This window comes from Hetaerina americana, unplaced genomic scaffold (genome assembly GCF_022747635.1).
Source record: "Hetaerina americana unplaced genomic scaffold, ioHetAmer1.1.p SCAF_51, whole genome shotgun sequence".
NCBI lineage: Eukaryota > Metazoa > Arthropoda > Insecta > Odonata > Calopterygidae > Hetaerina > Hetaerina americana.
Genome location: NW_027287107.1, coordinates 2,323,766 through 2,349,757, shown reverse-complemented (window position 1 = coordinate 2,349,757; position 25,992 = coordinate 2,323,766). Strand labels below are relative to the sequence as shown.

General features: G+C 34.5%; 1 protein-coding gene across 1 annotated transcript in view; it reads right to left on the bottom strand.

Annotated features, from left to right (window-relative positions):
- LOC139694639 (uncharacterized) overlaps positions 1-25,992 on the bottom strand; it is a 66,120-nt gene that overhangs the window by 6,054 nt on the left and 34,074 nt on the right. The window contains exons 4-9 of the mRNA XM_071593126.1: positions 10,994-11,182; positions 6,580-6,720; positions 4,790-4,929; positions 4,097-4,236; positions 1,382-1,521; positions 1,150-1,300 (exon numbers count right to left, since the gene is read on the bottom strand). Coding sequence (XP_071449227.1) covers positions 1,150-1,300; positions 1,382-1,521; positions 4,097-4,236; positions 4,790-4,929; positions 6,580-6,720; positions 10,994-11,182 — 901 coding nt within the window. The remainder of the gene's footprint in view (positions 1-1,149; positions 1,301-1,381; positions 1,522-4,096; positions 4,237-4,789; positions 4,930-6,579; positions 6,721-10,993; positions 11,183-25,992) is intronic.

Genomic DNA, 25,992 nt, shown 5'->3' with positions numbered 1-25,992 from the left:
CAATGCATATATGGAGGAAATCATTTAAGAGGCATGGGAAAAACTGGGGATAGGAAAGAGAGTTGGCAGGGAATTCATAAAGTTAGTTAGGTTTGCTGATGATCAAGCTTCATTATGTCAGTCAGCCAAGATGCTGCAAGTACTGCTGAGTGCATTGAAAATTCAGAGCGGTAAATATGGGATGAGAATAAATATAAATAAAGAAGTCTATGTGGTTTACCAGAGGTAGAAAGGCTAGGTTAAAAGTTAAAAATTAGATGGCAAAAACTATAGCAGGTGTCAAAGATTACATATCTTGAAAGTGTTTTGGACCAAAATGGTCAAAGTAGTTGGGGCATAAGGAGAAGAATTGCATTAAGCAAAGAAACTTTCACAAGGAGGAAAGGTTTGATGACAGTGACATTGAGTAAGGATGTTAAGAAAAGGCTTGTTAAAACTTTGATATGGAGCGTATTTATATATGGCGTAGAAAAATTGTCATTGAAGCAGGACGATAGGTGCAGTTTGGAGGCTTTTGAAATGTTGGTGCTGAGAAGGTAAAGAGGACAGAGAGGAAAACAAATGAGGACGTGCTACGTATGGTGGGCGAGAAGAGGGGGTTTATGGGAGAAATCATAAGGAGAAAAGAAAAATGGATGGAAAGCATTTTGATTGGGAGTGGAATGTTGAAGACTGTGATATAGGGGAGAATGTCAGACAAACAAGGAAGGGGCAGGAATAGCAAATCGATGTTAGATGGAATGAAGGATGGAAGGAAGTACATGGAGATAAAGAGAGGATTGTTGTAGAGTACGATGTTGGGTTGTAATTTGTTGGGAGTGACAAGAAAATTATTTGGCAGTTTGTGCCCATTCAAAATTTACCTTAACCGGTAGATTACCTCTAATGACAATTGTTTATGCCTGTCCCAAGCAACTTGAAGCATTCACAATAAAAAAAAACCATAAACATAGCAATCAACCTGAAGGCCAGTTTGGTAGGAACAAAAAATAATTTGTGGGCAACGGAGCTCAATTTCTTTATAATTATCGAAATGTGATTTTTATTGTAATACCTTTTTGGAAATTCCTCAGTAATGAATTTGTGATTCTGATGAATGACTTTCAAAGCTTCAACTGTAAAAGACAAAATAAGTGCTGGAAAACTCACCAATACTGGTAACAGCAGTGATCGTGCGGAATTGATGAATAATGTTCCGAGGCAAGAAATATATGTCATTGTCCAGAAGTTGAATCCTAGCATATCGAATCCCTTCTCGTCGAAGCTGATTCAGCTTGGCATCCTCAATCCATTGCACACACTGAAATAATATCATATAGTTGATTTCAAATACTGAGAATTTGTGGTATAAGAAGCAGTAATTAGTGGACCAAATGCTTACTTGGGAGATTGGTGGCTCATGCAAGTCAAGTTGAAGTTTTTCAACCAACTCTTGAAAATCTCCTGCATAAAATGCAACAACATCTTTGGTTATCCTGCTACACTCGGGTGACTGCCCACCATTCACTGACTTCAGAATACCTAAAATATACCATAAAAAGATGACAATAACTCTATGCCTGTATTTTTCATTTTTACAAGAGGAGCATAACTTTTACAAAACCATCCTGTCATTATCAAAAGGTTTATCAATGTAAAAATTAAGAAAAAATATTGAGATACTCTTTACTACAGAATCATCCAAATCCTGGGTAAACAATGTATTTTTTTTTAAAGTGGAACCTGCTTTCACTCTGAATTACTGTAAATATTTTTGCTCAATTACCTATTATCAAAGTTTTTGCAGAATTTGAAAGTTTTGGAATATAGGAAAACACCACAACTTTCAAACAAACTATAGCAGCTGACATCAATACACCAAAAACACGAAGAATATGATGTAAAATTAGCGACAAAAATTGAGTGCAAAAGTAACATAATAAAATCACATCTTTGTAGTTTTCAAAGTAATAGTGAATAATTATGTATGTAGGAAGTTTATATGAGTCTATTATTGTACTGGGCAAAACATAATTATTTTTAATTTTCAAGCAAACCATTCAACATTTAGGAGGGCCATTTGAAAAATCTGAATATAACTATAGCTTTGTTTCAAACCATCTAATGATGACGCTCAGCATGCATATATAAAAGTATAACCAATTTCCAAATATTCAATGAAGATTATTTTAGTGATACCAAAAAACAGTTGCCTTTCCAACTGTAGGAATGGTGCTCACCTTCGTTGGCACAAACCCATTGGTGACCCATTGCTTGGACTGTTTCACAGTTTCAGTTGTGTAATGGGGCATACATGATAGGTCCAAAGTAAAGAAACAACCCCGTAAGTCCTGCAGATTTAGTGGAAACAGCCAAATATTGGTCTTGGAACATGTACCACCACTTCATATTTGGTCGACTGTTAGCAATAGTATCTTATGGAAAATTGATGAACGAAAACAGGTTCAGTAACAAAAAACGACAATGGTTTAAGTCCAACCTTACTTGCACTCCAAATTCTCAGACTAGAATCATCTTGTGGAAGAAGGTACTATAATAATAGGGGATGGTGCGGTGGCTAACACCGAGTAGGCCAGGGTTTGAATCACAAAGGTGAGAGATCTTTTCCTGATCCCTACTTGAGGTGCTTTATGGAGAGCACTTGAGTGAGTACAAAGTCCATTGGATGGGATGTTAAACTGCAGACCACTTAGCACCTTTCGACAAGAGTAGGCTAATGCCAATGCTCTGTTTCTCTCTATCCTTCCTTTCCTATCCATCCCTAATGGTGCAAATAACCTCAGCTGTTGGTCGCCTTCCCTATAACTTCTACTAGAAGGTACTATGAAGTCTCAATATTGCCCCATTAAGTTATTAAAAAATAAATAAAATCGTCCAATCATCCTCCACATTCAAAGCCAGATGGATGAAGCTGCTGCTTGGCAAGTATTATAATGAGATATTTTATCTTTTTCTGATGACAATTTCAGTTTTCTAGTTTTTTATTGTATGATCAGTGGATGCTAGCCTTCCCTTATCAGTGAGAATGACATATATGCCGGGGGATTATATTTTGCTCGGAAGACGTTTCAGTTATAAAGGATAAGGAGAAAACACTTTGGGCACAGAGACTTCAGAGAATGGTAACAACCTGCTGTTGAAATAATGTTCTTTGAAAGCTTATATGTTCCATTTACACATAATTTAGAATATTCTCCAAGATATCTAATCTGTATGTTTTGCGTAAAGCTTTTTCATTTTCAAATCTTTGTGTCAAACCCTTTTTCTTTCCATAGTCAGTATTTCAGCAACACCACGAAAACCCCATCTTTAGTCTTTTTTAATATAACTCAAATTTTTGCAATATTTTCATCATTTAATTCTGTGCATAATGGGCTGGGGTGGTTGTCATCTTTCATGGATTTCTTGCCTTCTAAACACAGGCTAGAGAAAACATTTAATAAGCCTATGTTGTTGACTTTTTGAATTTCACAAGAAACTTCATGTTAACAGGTTGCTCACTTTTTGTATCTGACATTTTCTAACAGGGCATTACATCATATCTGCACTAACATGCTCTTCCACTTTGACAAAGTTAACAGATTAAATAAAATCTTGCCATCAAGTAAGAATACACATTAAGGTAAAAGGCAATGCATTAACTAAAAAACAAGGAAGCCCTAATAAACCTCCATATCATTGAAGCATCTCAGGTTTTCCCCGGCGTATGGTATTCAAGAAGGTCTCTCGCGTTTCCCACCGGGTCAGGTTGCAGTACACCGACGTTTCGAAGGCTGACTCTGCCATCGTCTTCAGGGTGAAGTGAGAGTTCAGAATTCACCCTGAAGATGATGGCAGAGTCAGCCTTCGAAACATTGGTTTACTGCAGCCTGACCCGGTGGGAGACCCAAGAGAACTTCTTGAACTCCATATCATTATTTTTGTTAGACCTCCCTCCTATACACCTATTTCAGAAAGAAAAAAATATCTGACTCATTCCTCTGAAAATAGTAATAACAATGCATATGTGTGTGGGTGTAAATGGTGAGCTATCCTTTGCAAAGATTATAAGAGGCACCACCATTCTGATAAATTACTGTAATAAGATGCTACATACCAACAGCAGCTGTGGTCATTCTATCCAGACCATGTCCCACATGATCAGCATGAGCCTTGGTCCTGTCTTCAAACATAATCTCTCTAGCTTCTGACAACCTAGGCAGATACTGCAAGTTGCGTAACTCATTTATACCAGTTCTGAAATCATGAAAACAAAATTGATTGATTAATAAAAGGTACCAATAATCACAAAGATATACACAAAGAGCATATCAAATAAAGACCACAGTGATCCTAAATTTGCTGTACAGGTACATCATAAATTTTCCAACACACTTGCTTCCAGAACATGCTGGATTATCAGTTTTATTGGAGTAACAGTAGTCATGTAATGATAAAAAATACCCTGTACCCACTAATTGCTATTTTTGTAATTCTTACACAATATCGATTGATAGAACTTTAAATTAAACAGCAATTAAATGCGAATTATATTTAAATAAATGACAGGGCGGCTGTAACTGGTTGACCTAAGTTATTGGGTTGTAACAACTAGGCCGTAGTAAATTCAAACTTTCATTTATTATTATGATTAACTTTTAAGGAGTAGCCAGACCAATTTCTACCAAAGAATTGGTTGTGCATCCTGACAACAAAATTTCAGATTTCTTTTAAGCGCCCACTTGATATGAATTCTACAGTATATATTCATACAGTATTCCATTGGCACGCAGTGTAATGAGGAACATACCTTCGCCTTTTATGAGGAGATTTTGACATTTCAGCAGTAGGAATCAGTTGCTCCCCAGGCCTTATCCAAAGAATTGGTCCATCATTGGATTCCTGTGCTGTTTCCATTTTAACAGCTGATAATGGACCCCAAGGCATTGTCTATTGAAATTAAAAGTAAAAACTTAAAGGAAGAGGCACATTAAATACATGCCAGTCATTATGCAACAACGCAAACTATTATGAAAGTGTATATATAACAATAAACACAATTATATAAGGTGCAATGTGATCCGAAAACCATTTACATTTACTATGATATCTGAGGAGGATAACATTTAACATAAATGGTACTTCTTGTGGCTCTAGAAACCTCATGCAGTCTACACGACTGCTGAAGCAATAGTTGCAGAGTGCTATATGGGGGATATTCCATAATAATTCTAAATAAATATTGCACTTGTCTTATTTTACAGTCAGTCAAACAACAATGAAATAGAACTACCATGTAAAGTAATTGCGGATAGTAAAAATAACACAATATTTCAAACAATTCCAAGAAACATTTTATTTTACTGTGGGAGATGCTGCAACTGGAACTTTTGACCGAGTGATCTGCAATACGCACATTAAAATGCAACAATTTTGAAGTAAATATCATTCACCTTGACCCAGTCAAGGTGAATGATTTTTACACACTGAAATTGCTGCATTGTCATTTCAAAAGATGCTTAAAAATTTTAATTAGACAAAATAAATAAAGATAAAAGATTAAGCAGGCAAATATGACTGGCAAGTAGCACTCATATGTACGAGGGAATCCTAGTACTTCTGGTTTAACAAAAAGGTTGATAGAAGTTAAATAAATATAGAGCATAAAGAGGTGAGTTGTAAAAATAGAACAAATCAAGTCACATATTGAATATGCAAAGCACTGGGACAAATCTCAGGGAACAATGGAAAACCTAGAAATATAAATACCAAGAACAGCTGTTTATTTCACGAATTAATGACATGTAAGTATAAAAAATCAACATAAAATCACAACCACCTATGATGGAAACCCCTTCAGGCTTTGACTCAATTACAGAATATTACAGTAGTTTTAATTTTATAAAAAAAATTATTTTATTTCAAGCCTCATACTGCATCAGTAAGTAGAACAACAATGAAAATGATTTAACTAAAAATAAATTAAACTCATGTATATACAGATAGGTTTTTCCTCTACATTTTTGTAACTGATTATTTAGCTCTCCCTTCATACCTCTATGACAGCTAACAGAGTATTTTCTGAAAGAAAACTACTTTCAGGAGGAACATGAGATAATTTTTCATAATTCAAACATTTACTCATTTATTGTCTTAATTCAGAGTGAGACTGATACTATATCATTGAGTCGCCTCTCCCTCCTAACCCTTAAACATAACATAAAGAAAATTAAAAACACTCAAGTAGACGAAAACCCATCTAGGCTGGAATCAAACCCATGACCTGAGGCAAGAATATTATCCCACCTGTGAGGCCAGCAATGTGATACATTATCATTGGTATATTCTTATAGAAAAACTTAACAATAAATCTGAAATTAAAATTGATCTACAATTATAGAAGTACAAGTATAGAACTAGCTCCATCCAGCCAGCTTAGGCAATTTACACAGTTAACCTGATACGGTAAACAATTTCTCCACATCACACCTTCATAAATCACCATTAAAGGTGTTATGATCCAATTTAATTTTTTCTGGACTAAACCATTGTCAAATCCACTAGTACAGCATTAAATTTATAAGGTACAAGGTAACATACCATTTTCAGAAATATGTTATCCTCCAATTTCGACAGTATGTCGGGAAAATATCCTCCTACTTCCTCGTGGACCGTTCCAACCAGACTGATTTGATGAAGTGGCCCATATCTAACAGTGCCATGGGCATAATGCTTATATACCTAGAAGAGAATTAAAAAGAATGAGCCTGGTAAGAATGGTTACATATGTGAATTCAATAAACCAAAATTAGGGATAGGTGAATCCAATTCCTTGATTTTTGGACAAAATAAGGAACAGAGGTCTTAAAAGTTTATATATCCATCTTGTTGCTTGTAGCAATTGAAATGCAATATGATTTCAACTTGACATGTGTTGTCCAGGTTTATTGAATAAAAATTAAAAACTAATTTGTAGTAGAGCAGAGATTATTCATTAGTTTATTAAGATGATATTCCCTTCTCTCATTCTCACCCCTCGTGCTACAGCACCTAGTGGCCTTTAATCTACTAGAGTAGTTTTCCATGCTGTACATGATTTACTCATAGATTTTATGTGCATACTGCATTATGGTTTTCTTAAGCATTTCTTCATATTAGTGTGAATAAACTGAGTTACATATGCTGCTTGCACCCAATTTTGAGCAATCTTGGAGCAGGGACCCAGATGAAGGTTGGATGGGTCACACTTTTACCATGTTGCACTTGTCCCATCTTAATGTGGCAGGCAGACTACTAAAATGTGGGTTGGTACAATGGACCAAGAGGCCTAAGTACCTGGGATTCTAGTGAAAGGATTCCCAGTCAACCATGACCAATCTTTATTAAGTTCCCTCCAGAATGATGCTTTAACATAATGAGTTTTAATTTTAGTAGTTTAAATTATTGAGAAATCATTGATTGAATGTTCATTATAAAATCATCGAATTTTGCATGAAGATATATGAAGAGGTTACCTATGCTGACTGTAGTAAAGTAAGGGAGCGTGGTAACCTTGATTTTTAGCTTTTTTTGAATGTGAAAGGTGTTAATTAAAAAATAAAATTAAAAATTTTGTGTTTATTAAAAGAGTGGACATTAAATTATGGAAAAAAATTGGGAAATCATAAAATACCAAAATTAGCTAGATCACTAAGCAGTCTGCTATTGATGGCATGTACACATTAGGCATTATAATGGTTTTCGACAGAAACAGAGTTTTACTTTTCAATAATCTAACTTAAGACTTCTCTGATAAGCTAACTCTTTCCAGAGGCAGAAGGTTTTGAGAAACTCTTCCTAAACAAATGGCTAACACAGATAATACATTCATTTACTTTGACACAAAATCAATTTTAAAAGTTCATTGTAAAGGTACAAATATCAATAGAAAATCATAAAAACTAACAGGAATCATGCACAAATATACAATCATTTCCATTAACTTAGTATATGAAATTAATGTTGAAATAAATACAGCTTGAGTAAACCCTTTCTAAAACAGACTGTTTGGGGCCTTCTTATATTGTGACTAGCTGATCGTCAATTACTTCTAATGACTCCATATTAAGTATGGCGGTAAAATAACTGGACTGGTGTTCTTAAACATTTTATTGATCACCAATTACATTAGAAAGTTAATCACCTTCAATATACTCTCCTAAATGCCTAAAATTCTTCATAGGAATTTTCCATTGTTCAACGCAGTTTTGGAAATCCACTTCTCTCAGCTTGTTGAGAGCCTATGCCACATTTGCTTTCACACTGTCAAATCTTGTCCGATTAAGCTTTGATTTGCCCTTAGGATATAAAAAAAAGCGAGGCAAGTAAGAAGTATAGCTCAACACAGCGATGCTCTATTTTGCAAAGAAAACCTTCACAGACATGATGGAATGGGCTGGCGCATTGTCTCGGTCGAGTATCCATGAATTGCTCTTCCACAATTCAGATCTTATTTTCCTCACTTGTTCATGAAGGGCAGCCAGAACCTTGACGTAAAAATGATGATTGACAGTCTTTAGGGATCCAGTGAACGTACAGAATTCCATGCTTGTCAAAAAAAACAATCATCACGTCTTTGAATTTTGACTTGCTTATTTTTGCTGTGGTGAGTTTCGGTTCTTCCAATGCATTGATTGGTACTTTGTTTCAGAACCATAGGTAATAAAGCATGATTCATCACAAGTAATCACCGTGTCTAACGATTCTGGATCATTATCAATGTTGCTTAAAAGGCCAGCAAAAATTTTCATTCTCCTTTCCTTTGGCTCTGTAGTGAGAATTTTTGGCTCAATTTTTGTGCAAACCTTGTGCTTGTTAAATGATTCATTCAAAACCTAATGGCCACTTTCTGTGTTGAATCCGGATTTCTCAGCCAGAGGTCGGACACACAGATGATATTATCACCAATCAATTAGCCAATTTTCTGGATATTGTCATCTGTTTCTGATGTTCAGCGTCTTCCAGGGTGTGGACCTTCTTCGGTTGTTTCACATCCCTCCCTGAACCTTTCCAATCACTCAAAAACTTCTCTGCATGATAAACATTCACTTCTGTACACTTCCTGTAACATAGCATGAGTTTCGGTAGTAGATTTCCACAGTTTCATAAGAAACTTGAAATTGACTTGTAGCTCCACCTGAACACTAACCATTTTACCAATGAAATGATAGTGCAAGGACATGAGCAGGGGATTGTTCAAGAGACTGAGTTACGAGGTCTGATAAAAAAGTATCACAAATTTTGAATTTTTGCAGGTTATGTATGATTTTTTGGTGGATTTTGTTGGCACTTATGTCTCTCACTTTTGCCAAAAAGTTCAGCCATTTTGAAGGTTCAGTTAATTTTTGACAGCTGCTTTGCTTGGACAAGTTTTTGGCTTGTCTTCAATTTTTGCCAGTTCCAAAAAATGGATTTTCCAAATAATCTGTATCAAATTTTGTGTGAAAAACGAAATTAAGTGCACAGACGCATTCCGAATGTTAACTGTGGCATATGGAGAAGCTACATTGGACCGAAGCAACGTTTATCAGAGGTACAAAATGTTCTCAGAGGGCCGAGAAGATGTGAATGATGAAGAGCATGCCAGATGCCCAAGCACGTCAACAACAGACGAAAACATTGATGAAGTGAAAAAAAATAGCATTGGCCAATCCTCGAATCAAGGTTAGAGAAGTTGCTGAGGACCTAAACATATCGATTGGCTCGTGCCATTCAATTTTTACCAATGATTTGGGCATGACACCGGTCGCTGTGAAATTCGTACCAAAATTCATACTTAATTTTGGCCAAAAACAGAAATGCATTAACATTGCTAATGAGGTGTTGGACTCTGTCCGCGACGACCCAAATTTGCTCCAGAGGAACATAACTGATGATGAATCATCCCCTACTTACAACAGAGCAACACACTTGTGATACTGCATCACAGAATCAGTGCAGTTGCCAGGACTAGCTTGAGGGATATAGTGCTTCAGAAGAGGTGGCCTGTTTCGGGGGAGAAACTTCAATGCAAGAGACCACTACAAAACTTGCACTCCTTGCCTTGGTACTCCACTAAAATGAAAATGTGACGGAAGCCAATGTTTGCACGATTTGAATGATGAGGTAGCTCACACTCTCGTGTTTAGTCTCCCTCAATTACTCAGGAATGTTAATTTTATCCTGCTTGACATAGAAAGACGAGGTGATAAATATTGGGACTCAAACATTTCACAGCGTACAATGGTTGGTAGGATAGGTTTAACAATAGGCACAATCTTGTGTACAGGGCTGTCTGTCGGTGGCGAAAATAGAAGTGTTGATGCCAAGACTGCAATTCGATGGAAGGTGTAAAAATTTAATAAACTTCTAGAAGTTTATAACTCAAAAGACTTTTTCAATGAAAACAAGACATTTTTAATCTGCTGCCAGCAAAAACCCTCGGCTTAAGAGGTGAACAAGATCATGGATGGGTGCTTAGTAAACAAAGATTTACTGCTGTATTACTCATGTATGCAGATGGATGTCAGAAGGGTCATCTACTAGTGTTTGGCATATCAACTTGTACTGGATGCTTTACAACACATGTCATGTGCTTGGAAGCAAGTTAAGGATTCTACAATATATAACTGCTTTTGGAAGGCAGGGTTTTATTTTGATTATGAAGTAATTTCAGTTGACATTTTTTTGATGATGATGCTGAGAACAATGACTTCAGTAATTAAGCATATAAAATGCAACTGTACTGTTACTCAATGGCACTAATTCTTTCTTCATTCCAAAAACCAAAGAAGTGTTTACTTGGGGCATTGATCTAAATAGTAAAAATAAATAAATATATTGTTTTCTCTTTCTAAGACGGTCAAGAATTTAAGATGGAATAGGTCACTACTCCCAGGCAGGTTTACTAACACATCTTGGACAACTCAAGTGGCATTACACAGGAAATGCAACTTAATAAATTTAAGCTTAACAAAGAAAACAAACTAATAATTACCTGCTCCCGATACTTCTGAATTGTAGTGGTTTCTATGTCAGAATTTCTTCCAAGGACACCATTTTTAACAGTAAGTGATGGATAATTGTCAGCCATATGGTCTAACAAATCAGGTAAATAATTAGCAGCATTGTGCACAATCCCCATTACATGGTGAGCATCACCATTTTCATCTTCTCCAAACACAACCTGAAAATTTGAAAAAAAACGTGAGTTTAATAGAATTGACTTTTAATTTAGTAACTTAATATTTAGGTTCCTAGACAACTAAGGTCATTTGTTTATTGTATTTATTTGGTTAAAGTTAGGTCTCCATACACTATATACTAGGATTAATTAGTAAAATTATACATTTTTGTAAGATACAAGTTAAAGGAACTATATCAATCCAAAATAATACATGTATTCAATGTACCTTTTTAAGGCAATGGCTATTTTCACTGTCAAGTTTATAAAAGAAATGACGAATGTAGGTCGCTCTATAACTCTTTAGCAAATCAGTGCTCGTAGTATTGGAAAAGGTTTGCTTTTATTTTAGTATGCCTCATCTTTCACAAAACTGGTGTTAAATTTTCAGCAATGTCCATCAAATTGTTTGATTTCCACAGTTGATTAAAGCAACAAATATTTGTTTGATAAAAATTGAAAAAAAATGAGCTTCATACGGTGATTAAATACTTTTTGAAAGGATTAACATCAAAAGAGATTAAAGCAGAGCTGGATAAAGTTCATGGCACATCTGCCCCTGTGCTTGCGACTGTCAACAATTGAGTAAACGAGTTTAAACGTAACCGTACTTCCTCATGTGGTGACCATTGTTTGGGATGCCCAATGGAAGCAACTTCCTCTAAAATGTTTGACAAACTTCACAACATGGTTTCCAGTAATCAACCAATCAAAGTTCACCAAATAGTTGAAGCCAAAAGCATACGTATTAAGGTAGTGTTTTCAATTTTGCACAAAAAATTTGGTGTGAAATAATTTAAGCAAGATTGGCGCCACTTTTGCTCTCAGTGGAGAATGCAATCATGCAGTCGAATTGGAGGTTAGTTTGGCACTTTCCCATTGCAATACCTATGAGTTTTTGCTTTGATACATAACTGCAAAGGATACACTACTACACTCCCTAGACAAAGAAACAGTCAAAACACTGGGTTTCTGAAGGCCAACCGGCTTCAACAAATGTGAAGACAGAGAAATGTGAAAGACAGGTTGACAAGGCGATGGCCTTGATTTTTGGGATTCATGCAAAATTACCTACCATGAACTCTCAATTAACTGTGTGTGGATTCTCTAATCAGTCTCTCATATTCCATTAAAATTAAAACCAAAAAGACAATTACATGCTTTGAAACTGGTTTACTTCTCTAATTTCGCATTTCTCTTTCTTGAAAATGCATTTCCTTCGTTTAATTTAAATTTATCCTCATCCCATACCTATAGCAGCACTGACTTCCGAATGCGCTCTGCAATACCATGGCTGACTAACAAACCAAAGTTTTATCAATGTAAACTCAACTGATTTTATGAATTCTCAACCAACTTTTATTCCTACCTCCAGGTCTTCCCATCCCTATTCCACCATTTTCTCCACACAGACATTGAATAGCACAAGTGATAATGGGCACCTCCATGTTATTCTTCTTCCTAACATGACCCATCATGACTACATCTACTACTCAGACCTGAGCAGTCTGAGATATGTACAGATGGCAGATTAGTCTCTTATCTCTCCAGTCCATTTTATGTAAAAATTCTACCGAATTCACTCTATCAAAGGCTTTCTAGAAATCTACAAAACAGAAAAAAAACATCCTGGTTGTATTCCATGTTCCTTTTTATCAGTAACCTCAGCATTGTTATGGCATAATGTGTTCTTCTCCCCATGCTTAACCCAAGCTGATCACCTTCCTAGTCACCATATGCTCTGCTCTTCATCATCTTATTGATATTCTCAAGAATGACTTTTAATGTCTGCAAAATCATATATTGTTCTGGAGTTCTTACATACTTGCTTTCTTTGGAATTGGAACTAACACTTACCTGACAAAATTTTCCAATCAAACATCTCCCTCATTTATACTAAAAATTGATCCATAAGAACTCCTCCTCCCATAATCTCCTAAACCCTTAATTAGTTCAGTAAGAATTTCTACTTACACAGCATTATTTCACTTCAATTCCCTCAATCTACTTGCCATCTCAGCCCCGAGTTAGCCTGGGCCTAAGCTATCCTCATCTAAGTCATATTCTCATTTCATGTCTGAGGCATGCAGACCTTATTTCTTTACCATACTTTTGTTTCTATAGAGTCTTTCTATCTCTACTGGATTTTTTTCTGATTCAAATAATAATTTCCTTACTTATATTTGATTCTTTGCATTGATTTTTCATTTTTGCTACCTAACAGTGCATCAATTTCACCCTTCCTTTCTAAACTTTCCATATTCTTCCACTAAATTTCTATCACTGCCTACTTCCCAACTTAATGTAATATTGAACACTTCCTCCTACCTAACTCAATGTTCACATTCTTTTATTTCCTTCTCCAGTATAATTGTTATCATTTTATCTGTAATCCATGGTCCTTGTTCTTTTTCTATTTACAGTTCTTATAGTTTTGTCTGTGGCTTTAAGCACCCCTTTTTGCAGTTCCTTTCTTAAATCAACATTCAAACAGCTGAATGAGGAAATTCATCAATAATTTGAAAATCCTAAATAGAATAATAAATCTGCCAAAATTAAAAATGGAATTTTATCCAACAGTTTTCGGAGTAAAAGAAAAATTTTGGTGCTCAAAGATATGGTACGAAATTCTGTACATTTATCAAAGTTATCATAATATTACCATAACTCATAGCCATATACAATTTCTTCATGCCTAACATTTACAGAAACCTTTCAGGGTAGTCAGCAATATTTAAAGTTCTTTTCCCGGTTTGCCCAAAATATTTTTTGGCTTAAAACCTGTCATGAATTACTTGCAAATGCTATTGTTTTCCATGGAATCACTTGAAATATAGATTAGAAACAACTATGTTTAACAAAAACATAGGAATTAAAGGCTTATGGTCCTTTTATGCAGTGCAATTTAACTTGTTACAGATTATTTCAACAGCAAGAAATATCAAAGTCACACTTAGCTAACCCACAGTTTTATCCCAATATAAAATAAAGTTTTTAAAATAAAATTACAATATAAATGAAGATAAATGATACTCTTGAAAAATTTCCAATAGATTATTATTAGTGCAATGAAGGTAATTCCCTTAAAAATGTCATCTTTACAAGGATTCATTGTTCACAAGGGAACAAAATTATTTGAAATCATTTTTTTAGCAGTTGGAAAAAATCCCAGTCTTTGCCTAAAAATCCCTGTCCTAGTTGCTCAATTTCCATTTTCCTGGCCCCTCTGCCACAATCTTATCTTAATTTTTCATGACAGAGTTATCTTTATAACTTTGTATTTAAGTACCCAACACCTACCAGAACTACTCAAAAAGCTCAGATTTTGAACCTTTCAATTATACTCATATGTACGCGAAAAAGGGTTAAGTTCAATAACTTAACAAGCATTAAGTAAATTCTGAACGAAAGACTCCATATCATTATTTAATAACCAACATGTTTATCTTTACATCAAAGAATAAGTCAATTCCTCCTTTTTCTCTTTCCTTTTGCAATGATTATTTTCCATATTATTTTGTATATGGAATATTTTTTTCAACGATTTGACAAAGAAAATTTTAAATTTAGTCTATATCACTTTGGAATGTTTAATAAATATACTGAATGTTTAAATATTTTTACTTGATGCCAACGGCAGCAGTAAAATAGGGCAGATACATATCAACAGGAATCTCACTTCTTGGCATTGCTAGGCTCCATTTTTATGGCCATTAAAATATAAAACATAATGTATACTGCTTTCTTCCAGTGATAGGTTAGTTAGAATTTATTATGGCTCCTGTGCTGAATCTGTTATTATCTTGAGTTCTCAGTCTCGATAATTAAGGTTAATGGATAGGTATTGGGCTCAAAAAAGCTCAATCATCTATAAAGAATTTATCACCATACTACAAGTTAGAGTTTATGAGAAGTTTCTTACTATTGCAATGCTTTAAAAACAATGTTCATTATATTTTTAAATTTCAAAACTAAAAGATGATACAAATCTAATGTACACTAAATACTTTGTGATATTTTAAGTATTTATGAGATAATTGTTATTTTCCAAACTTTTATAGCACTATAGTCATGCAAAGACAAGTAAATAAATGAAAAATAATTCTGAAACTTTAGAGATGCATAAAAAATTGTTTTCGAGATTTTAAATATGCAAGACATTTTTAGGAGAGAACCCCATTACATCACCTATTCTACTTTGATAAATTGGAATGAACGAGTTTTTACAGAGAATGGATTCCACCACATTTTATACAGGATTCAAGAGATGTAGATCCAAAGTTAATGAAGTTACATGCAATTAAGAAAGTAAACACTTCATCCATTAGCCTACCGAATTTTACAAAGAACCTTTTCTCATCACAAGAAGTAACAAGTGGGAAGAAATCATAAACAGGGGCAGTATTACTACCCCTTGTATTTAGAAAATATTTAACAAAACAAAATCTTTATTTTCTGAATAACTATGAATAAAACCTTTCCTTCAATCTTTGTTTCACCCTAAACATCCTAGAATGTCTTCCCAATTCAGCCACTAATGTAAAGGTGAGAACTCACGAATCCACTCATATACCAGTATTTTGACTGTTTGAATTTCCTGGTTTGAACTGTCACCACTAGATCCTTAGCATGTTCCCCTACAGCCCTTGCATTCCTTCTGCCTGAAATCTTCCAGCCTGACCTGAAGAAGGCCGACTGACCACTTTATCTTTAGTGTGTCTTTATATGCGTTTTCTAGGCATATTTTTGTGTTCTCTTGTGCTGCTCAATTGTTATATCGGTGTATGTATACATGGTATGTATGTATATGTACAAATTTCCAGCAAGAACACAATACAATTCATATGCAGTAAATTTGACAAGACAGACAACAGGAGACCAAAGTGAGCCTCAAGGCACACTAAGACTTTAGTTCCTCCTCAAATGCAATCCATGCCTATTTTCTGTGATTGGCTGGAATGATGAAAGGTGAATCAGCACATTCAAGGTCATCCACCATGAGTTGAGGAAATCAGCATAGTATTATTACAGTTTAATTATATTGCATTTACCTCTTTTAATTTCCCAAGAAAAAGAAAGGAAGAATAGAGGGAACTGATAGGTAATCTAAATCAGCTTTTGGGCTGCAGCCATTGCAGCCCAGTAGCATGTTAATAACCACTTGTTTAGGACTGGAAGAGAGAAGTGGTGAAGTGAATCATATGGAACCAAGCAATATCATCTTACTTATCCCTCCTAGAGCAGTAAATATTTGGATAATGTGCATATAAAATAATTTTTTACAAAAAATAACAGTGGAATAGGTAAAATATATTTTCCTGTGGTGTAAATTTTCTCAAAGAACATTTTCACTCATACCATTTGATGATTGGTGATGGAAAGATTTTTGAATCCATTCATAGCTGAAGGTGCAATTAGTCCTAAGATGGAAAAACGTATTTTACACATATATACATTCATATACAGTGCAATACCATACAGCAAGTATAATTTGTTCCACAATCTTCGTTTAGCGAAACAATTTTTCACATATAAATTCGTGTAAAATAAGATGATGGGTTCCATGCTGAAAAAATAAATTATACACAATATTTAATAAAAGACAATGATATATACAGTGTTTAGGGTGGTGGTTCATGTTTATCTTTTCTTGGATCGCAGAATGTAGCAACCAGGAATGTGAACTCAGTTTGTAAAAGCAAAAAAGAGTTGAAATAGTTTAGTTTTTATGATGCATTCCTAATTCTTTGTTACTAGAAAGCTGTCCAGAGACATTTTTTTCACTGATGCTTCAAATTTTGTAAAAATGCAACTCAAAATTATCATTACATTCATTTCCGACATGCATTACCATTGCCTTATTAGCTTGGTGCCTTGTACGATGGAGTAGTTTCCTGTGACTTCCGTATCACATTTTGCCTGCTGCTTGGGAGTTAAATCTTCTTGAAGGTTTGCGGAGTTTCTGAATGGTAAACAAGCAGGGATTTAAATATAAAATTGCTGCTAGCATTTGTGCTACGAAGCAGAGATGGCATTCATTGGCTTGTCGTCGGGCAATGCACTCTCTTCCACTGTTACGTGTACAAATATAGGTTTGCTTCGGCATCTTTCTTCAGAAGACTCATCTCATCACAATTAAAAACCTGTTGGGGCATGTAACCCTAAGAATCCATGGGCTTCTTGAAGTCACCAATGAAGAACTTTGCTGCCTTTGAGTAAGAGCTTGCGGCTTCACCATGCTTTACCAGCACTGTGGATACCGGTTCTTCTTTTTAACTTTTTGAACAACGCATGGCTCCCCTAAAATACTTCTACAGCCGTTAATGATCCTGACATCTTCTTAATGAGGACCGCGAAAGTCACTTCTGGCTTCCCTCAAATGATGTTCTCATTAATAAGGTGGCATTGCAATTGCTTTTCATTTATAAAAATGAGAGCCAAACTGTCAAAATCGTTTAGAACATGTAACCATTGCATAGATAATCTTGCCATTCCCTTTAAAGCACTAATCTCCTTTATTCTGACCTTTTTCTTGAATAAAATGCAAATTGTTGATGTCGTCTGATTGCTAATATTAGAAATTGATTGCTCACACCTTGTTCCCGATATTTAATAGTTTTACTTTTTATTTCTACTGATATTTTTATTCTCTTATGGCTTTCTTCTAACAGATAATTATTAGAGGTGATTTTAAAACTACGCACAAATTTTATCAAACTTTGCACAAAAAAATCACTAATGATACGTCTGAACATAAGTTTGGGCAAATGTGTGATCACTAGCAACACTAAGATGCTAGTGGAACGAGTGCTAAACACAAACTGAAGTAGAAGGCAAGCAATTACTCCAGAAAATCTCCCCTCCTCATCACTTGTCATGCGAAGTCATTACTTAAGAGTCATTTTCGAGACCAATATTTTTGCTCATAATGTGGCTAACAAAAGATGACAATTTTCTGTTAATGCAATTGGTTCCATTGTATTATTTACACTAGCATTATAGCAGTAAAAGAGGTTAATGGTTTAATAGAAAAGAATAGATGCAAGAAAGATAGTAAAGTGAAAACTTCAACAAAATACAGAGAATTTTGGGAGCTAAGAAGAAACATTACCCCAAAAACAAAGAAAAGAAGAACTGAAAAGTTGCTATTAAATGTTGAAAATATCACGCAAGAAAATTGTGAAAACTGATAGAACACAAGATTAACTATTATACACCCAAATGAGTGTGCAGAAGAAATGCACGAATAAAAGCTATTAACCAAACATCCGATGAATGACGTCCAGCTATTAAAAGCTAAAAAAATTTCTTTAATTATCCAACATGAAAGAAAACCCAACAATCATACAACCACAACCTGAAAATTTCAAGTCCTGAAATTACAGAGGCTCCCTAATAGTGCACTGTATTGCATACAATGGACATTCGTTCAATGAATTTTATGGATTCGAAGTCAGAAACTTGGATTCCTGATGACAGGCTGTCCAGGCCTTATGAAATCCGTTTTCTATTAGGGAGGGTGTAAGAATACACACACCATTGTTGCTAAGAAGTTCTTCTATCTATATCATCCACTGTCATCTAAGGTAATAACTAAAATGCAGAATAAAACAAAGGCCTGATTTTCTCCACCATGCCTATAGAAACAAGCAAGAAATCGAATATGTAAATATGAAATACACTTCTTGCAGACTAGAACAACAAAAGGCAATGATGATGCACTTCATATTATTGCTGAGTAAGCAAATGATGGAGATTATTCTTTTGGACAAACAACATAAAAGTAGACACACTGTACACAATCAGAACCATTTACAACATCTTCAATTCCAGGGAGATGTAGCAACATCATTGGAAATGTCTTCTTAATCATCCAGGGGTGGAGAAATGATAAGCGAAGGACACCACTCCCATCACCAACACCATCTGAAAAGCTTTTCAGTTGTGGTAGAATGGTAAACCTCCAAAAAGACAAGATTTTGTTAGACAATGGTTATAAATGCCATTATTTCTGAATACAAATAAAGACTAGTTTTAATCAAAATTTGATTTATGTGATAAAAATTGGTTTCGTGATTTTGAATTCAAAAGAATGAACTTCAAGTTACGGTTGAAACTTGATTAATTGCAAGATATTTAAATCATTCATGGTCTGAAATTGGTTTGTTCCAAGTTAGAGGTCAAGGGTAGAAAAATGTGACTAAAATATGTAAATGAAATTTAAAAATTCATCTTAGTGCATGGATTTCTATGCACACAATAGTAATTTTTAGTTTTCATTACATTTCTAAATTACTTGCAATGAAGAGAGTAAAAGGATAATACTTTCGCAACCTATTGTCGATAGAAAATCAGCAAAGCTTATCAAAAATGATTATTTGCAACATCAGTGTTCAATAGCTTGTAACTATAGGTTCTTTGATAAATTAATAACAAGGCACTTTCCGCCCTTACTTCCTCCATCAAGCTAAACTAGATTCCTGAGATAACGCTACATTAAAGCCACTGGAACTTTTGGAAGATTAAATACAGTATATTCTCTGACTATAGGTTATTACAGAAAATCAGCCATCAAATGCCAAATTTAAATTAATAACTGTCCTTGGTGTCATATATTATTAAAATCAGTGCCAATATTGTGGTGTAAATGATAATCAATCTTCAAGTGTTGAGACTATCAGGGTGCCATAAAGGAAGAAAAGGTGTACAAGCCAATGTATAGTAAATTAACAATAATTGATGATCTAAATTCACAACTTTTAAAGTACTACATTATACCTACTACCAATCAAAGCTCTTAGGGAATGGTCAAATCCAAACTTAGATTACATCACAATTCTTTGCTTCATCGATTCTCAAATTTTGAATATTCTCTGTTTACATTTAAATTTTGAATCCTCATTCATATTTTCTTTGTTGTTTGACTTAAAATAAAATTTATTTCTATATCCTGAACCCATTATTGATTTTTTACAACTTAATAAAAAATTAATTTACATTTTAAGTCCTGCATGTGGTAGCATATATGATATTCTTGAAAAGTAAAACACGACTCAACCCCCCCCCCCCCCGGGGCTTAAATACTTTCAAATATGGTAATTTAACAATTAAAATAAGGCAGGACTTTCATTTGTACTTTTAGATAGAGCATTTAGGGTCATTTTCATGTTTGATGCATAATTCTAAGTATCCTGAACAGAAACATGTATTTTACTGCTCGCTAACGCATAACCATCTATTGTATTCATTTTGCTGCTTATTGATCAGATATAATTAGAGAAGAATGATAATGTGCAATCAAAGTCAAAGCAAAATTGTTCAATTAAAACTGCCAGTACAGCAATATTTACACAATTACCCGATTAACTCTAAATCTACATATGAACAACCATTCATTGGCTCTACTATGAGCAACTGATGGAAAGCATGACAACTATAATTACAGTTTATCATCACAATACATCATGGTCTCTAAATGCAATCAATAACTTTCATAACACCACAAAATTGCTTTTGAAACCTTAATGATACACTGTCAAACATGGTTTCCCATAGTCAAAGCATTATACTGTGTAAAGATTTGCAATACTAAAAGGAGCTTTACAGTCATAGTGCTATATTATTTGAGTTGAATGAATAAAAGACTGAAGCCATTTGCTGGTATGTAAAGAATTAGTCAAATCATTATTAATTGTCGTTAGATATTTTGAAAAGACCTGACATCATCCTTGCCAACAAAATATGACAGGCTGGATATACTTTTCAAATAATAAGTGTGAGCTACCCAGCAATATTCTTTGGATGGCAGAGGCTCTAAAGAAATTATTAATGATACGAGGGTCATCCGGAAAGTAGTACCCGTTCGTGCCGCATGAAGTGCTGACGACGCGAGTAGCCGCTGGACGAGGTCAGATAGCTTCAGTGGCTTGTCTGCCTTCTCTGAGCCAAGTTGCGTGACGCTAGCATTGCCTGTGTTGTTTCTGTGATTGTTTACAATGTTTAAAAAAATTGAGAACGCCGCCAGTTGTGAAGTGAGGGCAGTGATTAAATTCCTCAATGCAAGAAACGTTCGCCCATGTGATATTCATCGCCAATTAAAGGAGGTGTATGGAGACAATGTAATGGACGAGTCGTCTGTTCGGCGGTGGTGTCGCAACTTCAACATGGGGAGGGGGAACACACACGACGATGAGCGTTCGGGGAGACCGTCTGTCATTACAGACCAACTGGTGAGCTCAGTTGACGAATTCGTGAGGAACGATCGGCGCGTCACAATTGATGACATCTGTGAGCATTTTCCCAATGTTTCTCGAACAATTGTTCATGAAATTGTTAAACACCATCTGCATTATGCAAAAATTTGTGCAAGATGGGTCCCTCGCGTATCTCAATGAGCTGGCGGCGAAGGACTATGCAGCAGGAATACAGAAACTTGTCACACGTTATGACAAATGCCTTAATTTGCTTGGAGATTATGTTGAGAAGTAGTTTAAAGTATCCTCTTTCAAATAAAATTTTTTATGTTTGTTAATATTTACTTTTGTGTCTTTATTTCACGAACGGGTACTACTTTCCGGATGACCCTCGTATTTATATTTTTCAAAAAACCAAACAACTTATAAAAAATAGAATTATAAATTAATTTTGAGCAATGTTTCCCAAAGAAATATGATTATCATTTTCACTGTGCTTATAGAGCCCATTATAACAAAGAGGAGTTTAAAAATGACTGTGTAATAATTAAAAAAGTTAGAACAAGTAAATTAAAGATAAAGAGTACTGCAAACACATTAGGGCTCTATCTGAATTATACAGCAGCTGAAACTTTACAATGATGATAATTGAAAATGCATAATTTTCAACTATTGACTGGGCTATTTTATACCTAAGTGAATTGAATATGAATTACTCAAATGCATGATATTCCACAAAATCTGATGCATGAAAATAACATATTTGGAAAGCATTCTGAACTTTCAATCCAACATTTCAGCATACTGGAAATTGACATAAACACCCAATGTTTACAGAGTTTTACTTTTATGAAGAATCACATTGTCACTGATAAGTTGACTTCTATATACAGATTGCTGATGTTATTTCAATACGGGCACTAATTTGAAGTGAAATCATTAAGTTTTGCTCAATCTCTGTAACTATCCATTGGGAATTTATCACTTACTCTCGACTTTGCATGCAAGAAATAAAAAAGTGAATTTTTTAAGGCAAATAATCATCTGCCCAGAAGAGAATTCTCTAAAATAGAGACCAGGGTTTTCCAGGAACATAACTGTTCATGCTCAATTGTCCGACGAAAGGCTTGATTCCTACTTTTCAGTAGGTTAACAGTCTCACAAACAGAGAAATATCACAATGATTTATCAGAATGGTATACAAGGTGGCCACTAAAATGGAATTTGAAAATTAGCAGAATTATCCAGGTCATACACACCACAACTAATTTCATGAAGCAATTTTTAACAGAAAAAAACCATCATTCTCTTTCGCTGAGAAAATACAAGCAACAATATATTAACATGGGAATGCAATGATTGTTCACTGCATCTTTGTCATAGCTAAAAGATAGGCTTCACTCTCTCGATAACAAATATTTTACTCAGCTTTATCCACAAAAAGGAAGATAAGCTGTCCTTATGTCACCAACAAGCAAAAGAAGAGAATGAAAATAGGTTTTAGCCTGTTGATCTAACCTATGTGCTGGGTTTTAGAGCTTGTTCACCCACTCATCACCCTTGAAAGTAAGCAGGAAGGAAAAACATGAGGCTTCAGTACTGCCATTGGATCAGAGAATTCAATTTTTTAAATTGCTTTTTTCAATAGTGTTTAAATATAAAAAGTTTATCAACTCCTTTTTTAGATATCTTTATTTATGCTATTACATATGTAAATTATATATTGGTATCACGAATGGATTGAAAAAAATTACAGCTTTGCAAATCATTGGCCTAGATTCAATATAAGCATTAGCCAACTAATTCCAATGAGATAAAATGTGAGCCAAGCTCTTTGGAGCATACATTAGAGGATTTTTATCATTACTCTTAAATAATATTTAAGGTTACACATTGCCTTCCATAAAAATCATCTGAATCATTTTAGTCGCATTGCAATAAAGGAAATTCCTAAAATTAAAAGTCACGTGCATGATCATGCAATTAAAAATATATCATGTACTGCTATTTCTAGTTGCGTGGTTTTGAAAATAATTGAATGTTGGACGGTTGGCATGGATAGGCAAATTGGATTGTTCAGTGAGTACTTGGTAAGTTACAGTTATCAACCTGTTATCAGTTAAAATGTAGGTGAGAAAAGTCAGAAGTTACATTGTATTACTGCACCAAAAGTATGGTCAAGCTCACCAAAATTAAATTAATTTTTTCAGCTTCAAGAAACGCATGCTACTGACAGGTAAAACTATGACCTAATACAATAAGAAATGCTCATTATTTATAGGCATTGGAATTAGGGATTTAAACAGTTCTAATTCCAACCAACACTGTACTACTGATAAATGATAATGATTCATTGGTTTAGAAAATACCCCAAATCCATGAAGTACTGGACACTTTGATGAAAGTGAGAAAATTATATGCAAACTCTATCTCCAACAATTCTATCAAAAAATTACTGAAAAATATGCTATTTATTTATGGAAAAGAACTGACTTATTTATTTAATTTTATTGCATTCTCCAATGATGCCTGGCCAGTAATTATTTTTAACTATACTTATGGCCAATTACTTACGCCAATAGCCCCCTGCTTTTCTAGCTTCCTTATGCATGGCCTAATTTATTTATTCCACAAAGTCAGTTTACTACAATAACAAAACAATACCAAACTAAAAACTAAACAGCAACGAAAAAAGGGAAGCAAACCATCAATAAAGAGAACCTTTTCATTTTTAATAATACTTATTTTTAAATTCCAAAATTAGATTTCCCTTTACATTCTTTGACATTTCCTTAGCTTATTTCAAGATGCGTGTTTGATATGGGAGTTAATCAGTAAAAAATTACTTGAATAATACATGCTGAAAACTCCCATAATGATTAATTAGTAATTCACATGACAAGAAAAAACATTTTGCCCAAAGATGACTCACTTCATGAGTGACTTTTTGCATAATGAATGAAAAGGAGAGAGGATTTCCCAAAATAATTTCACACCTGCTACCTCAGTTTGTGTTTAACGCATATTCTACTAGCATCTTAAGAGTCGCTAGTGATCACACATTTTTCCAAACCTGCGTAGCTGAACTAGCATGCACATAAAATCGGTCTACATCCGCAATTTGCCTTATCCTTATGAGCAAGGACAAAATTAAGGAGATGTACAGGTGTGCTTCAAACGGAGCGACAAGACTAACTCACTGGAGGTTACGCATTCTTAACAATATTCAAAGGTTGCTTCTCAAATGGATAAACAAAAAGAAATTGCAAAGAGACAATTATTGAGTATATCATTTGTGGGAAGGCAAAGGTGATTTTCGCCATCCTTGTTAAAAAGATGCCAGGATCATCAACGACCAAAGATGTATTTAAGGGAGTTGTGTGTGGTTTGAGAGGTTTAAATAAGAATTTTACCAGCCCCAAAAGTGCTTTCATTGTGAAGAGACAGGCCTTTTCTGGAATAATATGCTGAAGGGAACCAATATGTATGCATTACTGCAGAGGAGGATGCATTGCACTGCCACAAGCCAGTGAAAGAAAATATCACATTGCTATTTTGTGCTGATGCAAGCAGTGATTTGAAAATGGAACCGGCACTATTTACCATTCACTCCAAAAGCCTTCAAGAAGTGTAAAATTCAGAGGAGCAGGATAAATGTGACTTCATGGGAAAGCATGGGAAACTGTTGCATTGTACCATGTATACAAAGCACCACCCTAATAAGGCAGTGGCTTAGTGCACTAGAAATTGTTTAAGCGATAATGCTGAGGCATGTTTTCATAAAATTTTAAAGTATGGGCAAACACTAATATCTCCAGTAACTAAGAATTTGGAATGTATCATAAATAAATAACATATTATTTTTATTATTTTTCATTTTCCACATATCACATTCACATTCCAGGATTAATCCATGATAGATGAAAAGATGAATATGATGTTTATAGAGTTTTCTCTTAATAAACCTTGTACATAATTTATTTTTTCGGCATGGAATGCAATATCATATTTTACATTAATTTATACGGGAACAATTTATTCAATAAATGAGTGTTATGCGTTATGAGAGAGATTGCATAATGAATTAAGCTTGTTATATGAGGTTCCACAGTACATTATGGAATCCAATTTTTTCTTGCAAGTAAAAATGAAACCTGATAAACAGTATAATACATGAAAGTGAATGTAAGATTTAAACCAATTTTGTACAATTAATGTAAATTTGAGTCATTAAAAAAAATTATGTTTAGCAAAGCTGATCTGAAGAGAAAAATATATTTCTAGGTAAAAAATAAATTCAAGGCATGTTAAATAAGAAGCTTAACTGACTCATGAAATCTTCTGAACCTGAAGCTAAACCTACACATATACCCTACATCTTTTTCCTTGTAACAATGCAAATATATGTAATCAATTTTTATAAAATGTACACCTCTTGGTACAACATGAGCTTCAAACTTCTCTTAATCAGGCAATTCTAAAGGAGTAGGTCAGCCCCTTCTCCCAAGGAGTTTGTATATCAACATGGAACAGAAAATGGATGCCATACTCATCAAAACACATTCGGTTGCCTAATTTATATGCTATTTAGAGTTCATGGTTATAATTAGTAAGAGAAAT